The sequence below is a fragment of the Ruditapes philippinarum genome, unplaced genomic scaffold, assembly GCF_026571515.1.
Source record: "Ruditapes philippinarum isolate M1 unplaced genomic scaffold, ASM2657151v2 ctg500_1_1_1_1, whole genome shotgun sequence".
Lineage (NCBI taxonomy): Eukaryota > Metazoa > Mollusca > Bivalvia > Venerida > Veneridae > Ruditapes > Ruditapes philippinarum.
Window position 1 is genome coordinate 145,993 of NW_026867377.1, and position 12,244 is coordinate 158,236.

The following is a 12,244-nucleotide window of genomic DNA, read 5'->3' on the forward strand; positions in this document are numbered from 1 at the left end:
ATTTAATAGTATTAAACCCACTTTGAGAGAATAAGGTATTTTTACGTCACTCAGAACACCTTGGTAAATGACATAATAACATAATTTTTCAAGAAATCTATGCCAAGGAAGCAGTATATTTTTGTACAATCAGCATAATATATAGATTTGACTTTGTATGTGAAAGTATTATAGTTACCTTATAATACAAGTAATAGATAAATTTTATCAAGCTTTTTTAGATGTTGTCAGTTGGTCACAAGTGGATCTCTTTCACACAGGCTGTGGGTGACTGGTTACTTTTCGTGGGTCCACTATGTAGATAATGCGTTGTAAACTGATATTTGAATTACATGAAGGAAGTTCAATTCATTATTTAATGTCATGCTAAATGTTCATGAAATCGTGACATTGAGTATATTTTTACCAATTGGGGCATCTCGTTGAACACATTCATTCTCACTATCTTCGAATGCTCCTAATTTCTGTATGTAAGCACAGTGTAGCATCACGAAACTGAATATAAGTTATATGATTTACTGGTAAAATAACTAGTTGTTTGATACCCTTGAATATTACAGCAATGTTTATATGACATAATTTATGGTAAAGTGAACAAGTGGATAGGAATGAATTTTTTTAGATTTTTTAAGTTTTTTAGTGCTTGCCTATAATACAAAACATTGACAGTTAAGGGCCATAATTCAAAATAAAATCTTTGACAGAATTACCTTCTCCTGGACATGTTTGGGAATCATGATTGTAAACAAGTATTCCAACTTTCAAATTAATATCTCAAACAGTTCAGTCAAAAAGTGGACTGGTACTAAAAACTTAACCAAGATTCTAAGTCGATAAAAGGCCTTAATTTTTAAAACAAATCCTTGACAGAGTTACCTTCTCTTGCGTACAGATGGGGTAATGATGTGAAATAGCATTAAAAGTTTCAAAGCAATATCTCAAAGGGTTAAGGCAATAAGTGGATTTTACCCATATTCAATGTATTTTCTAAGTCAAAAAGGGGCATAATTCTGTCAAAAACCTTGACAGAGTTATGTCCTCTTGTCTGTTGATGAAGGTCGTGATGGTAAACAAGTATGGTCAGTTTTCAAAGCAATACCTCCAATGGTTTTGAAATAAAGTGAGGTGGTACAAAAAACTTAACCAAGCTCAATACACTTTCTAAGTCAAAAAAGGGCCATAATTCTGTCAAAAACCTTGACAGAGTTATGTACTCTTGTCTGTAGATGGAGGTTATGATGGTGAACAAGTATGGTAAGTTTCAAAGCCATACTTGTAATACTTCTGAAATAAAGTGGGGTGGTACGAAAAACTTAACCAAGGTGTGACGCCAACGCCGACGCCGACGCCGACGCCGGGGCGAGTAGGATAGCTCCCCTTTTCATAGAAAAGTCGAGCTAAAAATTATGCTGAAATCTAAATAATCATGGTTATTTTTTGACAATTCTCATAATTTTGAACAACCCTCCTCAGTTAATTTTGGACAACACTCATGGTTAATTTTGGACAACACTCATGGTTAATTTTTAACAACCCTTATCAGTTAATATTGATCAACACTCCTCGTTATTTTTAACAACCCTCATGGTTAATTTTGTACAACCCTCCTTAGTTAATTTTGGACATCACTCATTGTTAATTTTGAACAATACTTGTGTTTGATTATGAACAATATCCAGATTTGGGCCAATATATCCAGATCATCTTGGGAACAATGTTATGGACCAATATAAAAATTCCCATTTTAAATGTGTCCAACTTAAAATGAGCCAGTAAATGATATAGGTGGAATAGTAACCAATGTCCATTGTAAATTATATATATGTCAATTCAGTATAAAATGCCCAAGTATGAATTGGGCCATTTTATTGATGTGATAATAAGTTCATATAGAGGACCAATATTTTTTTTTTTTAAATGGGACCAATGTATTACCGAGTGAATTTTTTTTAACTAGTAAAACTAGTAGCCATTTCACAAGTTCCACTTCTTGGCTGTCTTGTTTGATGACTTCTTTTATACTGTAAAAAGTCTGTAATATTCTGTTTTACTTAAGTAAAAAATACATGTAGGTGCAATTTTTATATTTTATAGTTCCTTGACATGAACAAGTAGATAGAAGTTGTGTATTTACATTCAAAACTCCTTTATATTTTGCTTGCAAGCTTTCTATTTTGTCTTTCAAATCTTTCTTGATGCTTTTAAATGAAAATAAAATATTCAGTCAAATAAATATGTTGTTTTTCGTTATTTCATCAATTTTCTCCATAAAGTGTGCTTACTTTAACCGAAGCAATGACAATTAAAAAATGAATTCAAAATTTCCATGTGCTATCCAATTAAAATCACTGCTGAATGTTTTCATAGCAGTTACATCACTACACAGTGACAGTGAGTGGCTTGGCAAAACACCTAGTTACATACTAATTTGTAAAATGCCATTTAAACGGACAGTAACATAATTTTCATTTTATCTCTCTTGAATACGAATTGGTCAGAGATGACTTTGTGCTATGATGCATGTGGTCTTACACTTAAAACAATATCTCATAAATTCCTAACATAATTTTGACATAACTTCACGCAATATGAATGATCATTGGCTTAAGGAATGATCATTGGCTTAAGGAATGATCATTGTCTAAAGGAATGATCTTTGGCAATAGGAATGATCTTTGGCAATAGGAATGATTATTGACAATAATTATGAAACAATACTATATTCACAGGAAAACACATTAAGATGTACAGAGCTTAGATAATGAATGATTAAACAATGGCTTTTGAACTTGAAAAACACTGATTTAGCACACTAAAATGAGATTGACAAACTTTCATTTACTGTCTTTTGAAGATTTTTGTATCCCACAAAATTATAAAAATTGATTGCCCTGCTCTATGCATTAACTTTAGTTAAATGGATTTCAGTATCATAATTATATATGTAAAAACGAAAAATCGAGCACCCAAATGAAAAGATCCTAGGCTGAATGCGGGGAAGTTCAGGATATGTTTTTCATATTGACACGAGGTATGATCTATTTTATGTGTCAATGTTGCTTTACAGAAAATATCTTTAATAAATGATCTCCGAAGAACAATTATATTCATTACAAACGCTTACAGAAGACAACAAACCATGACCATCAAGTTTTTTATTTTTATTCTATTTCTTACTAAAATAAATACATTTACAATCAATATTGTCTTTAGAGTAAGATTATTTCAACATAAGAATTAAAACATACTTTTATAATTTTTAATGTATGGAATATTTAACTGGGAGTATTTACAATGTCTGAGTTGTTGCATATTAATTAGTAACCGTTGCTAGGAAAGAGGCGTATTGTTAAAAAAAAGTATTAAAAAAAGTGTTAAAAATCTTATTATTTAGAATAGATTAAAGTTAACAATGAAACATGTATCTAACAACATTTGGTTGTGTTATCATAAGTATACCTTGCAACTTTTAAAAAGTAAAAAAGTTAATATCTAACTAACTTCTCTTTGCAAATGTTCTATTGTTTCACCAATATGTTCTTTTGTTTCACCAATATAAGATATTCTATTTTTCACCAATATGTTCTATTGTTTCACCAAGATATTCTATTTTTCACCAATATGTTCTATTGTTTCACGAATATGTTCTATTGTTTCACCAAAATGTTCTATTGTTTCACCAAAATGTTCTATTGTTTCACCAAGATAAGATATTCTATTTTTCACCAATATGTTCTATTGTTTCACCAAGATATTCTATTTTTCACCAATATGTTCTATTGTTTCACGAATATGTTCTATTGTTTCACCAAAATGTTCTATTGTTTCACCAATATGGTCTATTTTTCACCAAGATGTTCTATAACATTTATATAATTTTGCCGGATAGATCAAAAAAAGAAATCTCGGTTCCTTTATTTCCAGAATGTTTATCTTCATACCCCCTATTTGGTCAATTTGAACATACTGATAAAGTCATCTTCTGTAGTACCATCATCTTGACTGTTACAACCCATGCTGCTTACATACAATGTTGATCTTTCTTCAGACCAGCAGACAGAAGAAGGGCATTCTAAATCCTGTACAACAACCCGTCCTCTAGTGCAGTCCCCGGATATCTCTATAATGGTACCGTTTCCAACACAAGCAAACACAGTGCCATTTTCTGACATTGTCAACCCATAAGGCTTATCTCTACAAGCATATCTGTCTCCCATCTCACCCTTCCAGTTGAATCTGGTAACTGTCTCCATAATATAATCCGATACATAGACAGAACTATCACATGTTGTGACGAACATTGGGCTCTTGAAAATAGATCTATCTTCGATAGTGTGTAATACAGTCCCGTTCATCTGAAGAATTTGAACTTTTGGAGGGTCCTGAAATGTCACCACCATTTGATTTCTATGACAGCTAATGCCACAGCATTGTCCATCAACCTTCACAGTGTGATTCATCTTGAATTTCTTGCTTGCAAATGACATGAACTGTATACTTTCATTGCCTAGTAGTACGACAGCAAGTCTATTATGTGCCACCGATGCAACATCTAGAGGAGTGTATTGAAAGAAATGTTCAGCTATGACCGACTGTGTTTTTATATCAACCATTTTTAACACGTAGTCATCTGTGAGGATTAGAGTATTGGGATACGGGAGAGTCATTCCTTGTATACAGCACACACGACCTTTAGCGTTTGATGTTAGGACACAGATTTTATCCATGTATGAGGATTGTCTGGGTTTCATATCCGGGATTATCAATGTTTCACTTTGTAATGTTCCCAATGAAAACTCTTCATCCAGCAGATATGATATGACCTCATTCGGTTCAAAGTTGTAATCTTTTACTTCAATATTTTGATCGTAGAGCGTAGCCATAGTTCTCTGATATTGGAAATCTTTTATAATCTCTTCTGCATGTTTCATCTCTATAAACATGTCGTTAGCTTGTGTAGATCTGTTCAAGCGTTGAATGGCACCAGAGGATGACTTAAGGGACTTTGAAACGTCTTTACATTTTGTTTCTAGTTTCGTCAATTTTTTCTTGTTGTCCTCTTGATTGACTTCTACTGCCTCCTTGACTTGTCTTTCTAGTTCATTTAATCTCTGGTCGAATTTTGTTCTAAATTTCATAAAGTCTTCTAATGCACGTGTCAAAGATTCGTCTGAGTTTTCAATCATTTTCTTTGTGTCTTGAAGTGTTTTGTTAGATATCTCACTTACGTCATTAATTCTCTTCAATATATCTTGATATTCTGTGCTGTTGATGAATGTGTCTGAAATATCAGGTATATATTTGACTTGACAAGATGCTAGTTTATGATCCAGTGTTACACAAACACTACAGAGGAGAGTCTTGTGATCATGGCAGTAAAACTTGATCATCTCCATGTTGTGTGTAGGACAAGGTTTGGTGAAATTTTCAGACTGCGTTGGAGTAACAGGTGACAGGATCTGGGGCATGCTGCTTTTGTCTAGTAGAGTGTGATCTCTTGACAATTTATGTTTTCTGTGAAGTGTGTAACATGTTTCACACAAATGTTCTGAGCAGTTCGTACAATATCCATAAGCAGGAAGTCTAGATCCATCTGGATCGCATGGCTGACAATAAACGCGAGGATCCTCTTCAGAACCCAGAGCGATTGTTGCCAATGAATCTCGTCTTATGGCATTTTTACCTGGAACATCCATGACTTCCCTGAAAGAAAATCAGAATTATTAATATCAGCTTATCAACATAATGACAATATATTGAAAAGTGGAACAAAATTAGCTTTTTTATAAGATGCTCCTCTCTCATGATTCCAAAATGATAGCTGACAGCAGTATCAAATAAGGGAAAAAAGATCAACATTGAGATATATTATATAAATCATCTGCTGATATGTATGATAGTAACTTCAAAACAGGCTGCTTATTTTGATTCCCCGACTTCTTTGTGTTTGGTTTTTATTATTAAATTAAAGGTGTATGGTATACATGTAACATAACTTATCTAAACTTTGTATGATGTTAGAATGACACTACAGACACAAAAACATCTCACTGATTTATAGTACGACGGATTGAAAGTATAATTATAAGTATATGACTTCATGTGTTGAACCTTATAAAAAGTAGATTTGGTAACATCACGATCGAAATTTGTCTGTGATTCAGAATCAATTTGTTTTCAACAGTTGTCAACCTTTACAATAAAAAAAATTGTCAAACCTTATATAGATGAAAAATGAATCAAAACTTAATGAAATTTAAGAAAAATATAATGAGAAATAGTGCATTATTACGTTTGGTTAAAATGATAGCAAAAAGATATGTATAAAATCTTTACATAGCTGTGTATATACGAGTATGTATACATGAGCGTCAATAAATATAGCCTATATTTTTGGGAATTGTAAACATCTTTTTCGGCAATAGTGATAATTGGCTAAGTGACCATTTACTTTGTTCAAACCAGCTATAAAGACAGTTCAAGAATAAGTCAAGTATCAAAATTGTGGCAAGTCATAGACTCCGTACTTCTTGTAACTGGTCCATATTTCTAACACTGCTCGAATACTTTTCAACTTATTCCGACAAGAACTAACTTTCCAAAAAGGAACAATATAAAAAACAAAGTAATACAGATTGATGAGTCAAAGAACTGTGTAGACCGTAAAAAACGGGTGTGCTTTAAAACCTTATTTTGAATATTTTACAAATATAACTAAAACAATATAATGTTGACTAATATATAATCTAACCTTAATTAGCCGGTATATATCCTTTTTAATCCTGGTATATTTAAGAAATCTATATTTACTATTATTCTTAATCAACAATCTAAACACACTTGACTTTCTTGGGAAAGGTTCCTTACTTAAGTACAAATGTAGTTCCTGTGTAAACGGACTATTAACCAATGAAATGATTAACATGAAATTATTAATTTAACCAATTAAACAGATTAAAAAATATGACAAGCCAGTTGCCGATTGCACTTAGCATGTTATTTATTCCTTTCTTAAGCCATACAAATAAAAAATCTTTAAATCAATAAACATCCTGATTAAAATTGATCATAATAACCTTCCTGTCATAGATGTGACGCAATTGTCACACGGCTTCCCCTTATTTAGTACCAGCAGGGTATCCTTGGTGTCAGGTATTTGAATTGAAATTTTGTGCTCAGTATTAGAATTTTATATTTTGGCAGAGACATAGATTCTTATCATGGTTACTTCCAAAAAAATTTTTTTCTAAACATCGCAAATATGCTATATAGAAATATAATATGAGCATGTCATAAACACGTGGTTTATCACACAGCAAGGATGTACGGTTTAGTGAAACCGGCATTTTTCGTCAAACCAATGAACCGTCAAGAAAAGCGATCTTTGGTCAAACTAAATTTTTCTGCTCAAAATGGCTTGATGATTGATCAGCTTTGTACTTTCCATCAATATTAATTCTATTTACATTAATTAAATGTGTGAAAACTAGCTATAGAATTTTAAATCGAACAGAACGGGACTTTTTTGTGTAAAATAGTTAATAAAAAGAATAAAAGGTTTTTATTACATGCTTTTCGGTGGTTTATAGAAATATATCAGTGATATAAAACTGGTAATTTCACTGTTTGAAACAGTGAAATTACCACTTTGATAATTTCACTGTTTTGAATTTAAGCCCCTTACGTTGTTTCAGTGAAATACCAGCGTGCACAGTACTGGGTACCAACTTAATGACGTGACGTTGTAAATGACGTCACGTTGTATTATTATTTGGCGCGCTTTTCATTCAGTATTATGTTTAATGTCTTTTTAAAACGTTTCTTTGCATATAATAAAAAGAAAATTTGTTTAGTTTAGTGTAAGATCGAAATATATTTCACCTTGTGAACACCAAAAGTTCATATTTCACTCGTGGCTGCGCCACTCGTGAAATATACCTTTTGGTGCTCACTCGGTGAAATATATTCTGATCTTACACTGAACTAAACAAATATCCTCTATATAATTTGTGTGCATATTTTGTTACAGCATGAAGCATTCACCACAGGAGATTGACATTCTATCAATAATTTATATATATATATACCTACAAATAAACTAGTAATAATTTGAACACCCGCAGCTATATAATAATATATTTAGGGGTATATTAGCCGTGATTTATTATTTGCTTATTTTCAATTTTTTTAAAGAATGTCAAGCTCCTGTGCATACACTGATTAAGCAAAGGTCTGTCTTATAACTATGTATACAATCGGCAATCAACGTTTGTCCTTTCTATCTATTGGTTTTCAACTTTTTGAAAAGCAATGGTACAAAAACAACATCAAACTGAATTTATATTTTCTGGCCTTTTCTGACTTTTTTAACATTATTTACATCGTGAATTAATCGACAAGATGGGGCTCGAATTTAATCGAATCTGATACTTCTTGAATAGAGACATAGATAGTATGCTTAGTATGCCTTATCCTTTACGCAATAACAAAAACCTTAGAGGAAAAAAAACACAGTTTCTAGTTTCTTAGACTGGAATCTTGAACCCAGATCACATTTATGGCAAAAACGTATTATGTCGGTTCAAAACTTTGTAAAAGCATTTCAAGCTACGTATTCAACAATTGAATCATGCATAAAAAAATCAACAGACCCACAATATATCTTATCATATTATGGTGTAAAACAGAGAGACTCGGTCAGAATTTCAGAACTAGTCAAATATTGGTCAAAACAATTTTGAAAGACTCTGGCTTAAAAGGTTTACAGACACTTCACCCCCCAGACACTTCACCCTAGGCCCTTTTTTGCAGACACTTCACCCCTCAGACAGTTCACCCCTCATTTTAAGAAATTTGATTGAGACACTTCACCCCCCATTTTTTATTTTGTGTTAAACAACTATTTATGTAGAAAATGTTAAATGTATTCAATATTGATTGTGTATGTTTATTGTTTTAACATATTTTATTATTATTTTATCATGTAACTGACAAAAAAAAATGGATATATATTGTTCTTTTGCATGTCACAAAGTTATTAGTAAGTTAATTCTTTATTTTTTTTTATACTAATTTCAATTTAAGTGAAAGTGATATATATAAATCCTTTTATTAAATTGTGTGAACCTTTTCGTGAATTTTCCTTTGATATATTATATTTTTTTCTTTGATATATTATATTAAGTATATAATCTCTTTCACACTTCCTTTGTGTCTTTGACAGTATCTTGTTTAATGAATTGAATTTAGAAAGCAAAATATGAATACAAACTGAACTGGCAACACATAGCATGTGATACCGGTAATAATTTGTTAGCAACATTTTTTAAGAAAATAGGGAAATACAAATTGTTCTTTTTTTTATTTATTACATCAATGGAAAAAAAATAATTCATTTATATTCTTTTATATTCATATTAATAATTTATTTAGTTATTTATTTATTTTCAAACAATATTACTTATTCATTTATTTTTCATACAATATTATTTATTTATTTATTTTACATACACTATTATTTATTTATTCATTTTCATACAATTATACCTTTTTAATCCAATTATCTAACTGTTGAATAAACAACCAATCAACAAGTTGAATAAACAAGGTGACATGAAATAAACACTTAATAATGGATGTGCTTTGTATAACAGTGGGCAATACGATGATCATGAATTAAGGCCAAGGACTGAGGAGTTCTTGGAGAAAGTGGGTAAATTTATGGACATTTTTAAGAATGTGGTTTTTAGAACCGGTAAAATGTTATGTTTTATTGCATGTTATATGTAAATGACTTGAAGTAATTATTACATGTGTAATTACATGTGTTATTTGTTTCTGAATTATTTACTGTACAAAACAAATATTTACTCTTAGAAATGTCTGTAAATTGTCCATTAATCTAAAAATTATAAATCAAAATATATACTAAAAATAATTAAAATAAACACATGATACAAAAGCATTTTTATGGCTTATTTAAAAAAAAAATTGGATGAGGGGTGAAGTGTCTTGCTGATTTTGGGGGGTGAAGTGTCTTGAGGGGTGAAGTGTCTTCAAAATTTGAGGGGTGAAGTGTCTGGAGGGTGAAGTGTCTTGCTACCGCTTAAAATACTAAAATCAAATCATGGCTCAATCTTTACACATGACAACACGTACTTCTACATTAGACAAACAACGAACAAGTGTGCATTTCATATCAAGACAATTCCAAAATTCACGCATATATTCGTATACAAATAATCTTAAACTGAAGATACTCACATTTATAATGCAATAATAACCAGTTTAGAATTTACACAACAACCATTTCACGTGCTCAATAGTGATATAACAAGCGCTTGTATTCGATGACATTTACTCAAGGTAACGGATGTCACATCAACACACCGACACAGGCCCGTATTAAATAGTATTTTACATAATAGAGATTTTTTAAGCTTGAGTAAACATATGACGTAGTTATTGAAATTATCAAATGCCCCCTATGTCTCAGAAATGCCCTCAAAAAAGCTTTAGTGTGCAGTATTTCAAATGAATCGTAACACATTTACTTTTAAATCGGCACACTGTTAATCAGTTGAGTAAATCGACTGTTTTTATAAAAATAATTTAAAACGCTAAAAAGCCGGTTAAAATTTATTAGTACCTATTTAAAAAAAATAAATAATAATCATAATAATAATACATATAGTAAATTATAATACTGATTAAGTAAAAGTCTACCTGTATATGTAAAACGATCCGATATGTTTGGTAATAAAACGTAATTTCAACACGCATATGTTAAATATTTCTCATATAAAGTTTATATTGTAAGTCACTGATGAATTTGACTTGAACAGGGCAAGTATCTGGTTTTTATACAGGTTGTGCATGACACTTTGAGTATTTACTTCACGCGGACAAATTTATGACAGGAAACCGGACAATTATAATGACCAGCATTTTCAATAGAATTGAGATCGCACAATCTGGATAATATGACAGTTTGACACCTTCACTTCCTGAGTCAATTACGTCATCTTTAATTAGATATTATCATGTTGAAAATAACGCAGATATTGTGCTCATTTATTTACCTTTTATTCTTTATTCCAAATTAATGTATATTAATGGATATATGATTTCATGTATCGTGGACTAACCAGTTCTCAAACCTCTAAGCATTCAAGAGGTCTTTTAATGTAAATAAAAATATATCTTTATAAAAAGTCTTTACATATGTACACTTTAATCTTTATGTAACATTTCTGTAAAATTTGACTGAAATTCAACTATTAAAAAAGCTCTATTTCCATCTTGGAAAAGCACAACCCTCTGTTTTAAAACTAACATGGCCTCTTAAAATAAAGAACCTAATCTCAAACCCCTTCAAGTATCTCTAAAATTCTACTGTTTAGTTTAGTCAATGAAGTGATTGTTATATGACTATCACATGACAATGAAGTACCCTACACAATGCAGTTACCTGCTTTAAGATATTTTGTCTATAATATTCATTTTCACAAATAGTTAATGGTGTATTTATGGGACTTACAAAGGTAATAGCAATTTGTATGAAATTACGCTAAGTAATAAAATATGTTATGTAAATATTTGTTCCTATGCACTGTTTTCATTTGACATCAGCAGACATGTCTGTCAGAAACAAAGCTTTTATGCACACAAGTTCAGGACATCATAGTCACTTCTAGTAAAAAAATAACAGCACATGAATGAAAGGTTTGAGAATAGGTTGGGTGTGAGATTAGGTACTTATACGATAATAATATTCGACGATACAAAAGACAAAATATATAATAAGAAGAGAATTATAAGAGAATAATTTGTATACATGTATGCAATGTATGCTAAACTATACATTTAAAATATTTAAATAATTGACATAATAAAAAAAAAACAATGAAATAATTTTTAAACATGTATGCAATGTATGCTTAACTATACATTTAAAATAATTTACATAATAAATAAAACAATAAAATAAAACAATATGTTTTAATTAATTTCGTATCCTTGTCATAAATACTTACAAAATGTATTTTAATATGTAGTTTAATGCCAAATGAAATATTGAATTGAAATTCAAAAGTTACGCCGAATTTGAATCGATATATAACACCTGTATAAATCGAAATTTGATGAAAATGAAAAAGAGTATAATAAAAATGAAATAGCGCATACGGCTGCCGTAACATTATAATTTAAAATCTGGAAAAAGGGTTATCATTTGGAAGCATTA

The 12,244-nt window shown here is 30.7% G+C and overlaps 1 protein-coding gene across 1 annotated transcript; it reads right to left on the reverse strand.

Annotated features, from left to right (window-relative positions):
* Positions 1 to 3,230: 3,230 nt before the first annotated feature.
* On the reverse strand, positions 3,231 to 10,403 carry LOC132735887 (uncharacterized). The gene is made up of 2 exons (XM_060722915.1): positions 10,264 to 10,403; positions 3,231 to 5,703 (listed from the first exon to the last, which is right to left on the reverse strand). Coding segments are annotated over exons 1-2 (1,761 nt in total). The 5' UTR covers positions 10,266 to 10,403; the 3' UTR covers positions 3,231 to 3,944.
* Between the last annotated feature and the right edge of the window lie 1,841 nt (positions 10,404 to 12,244).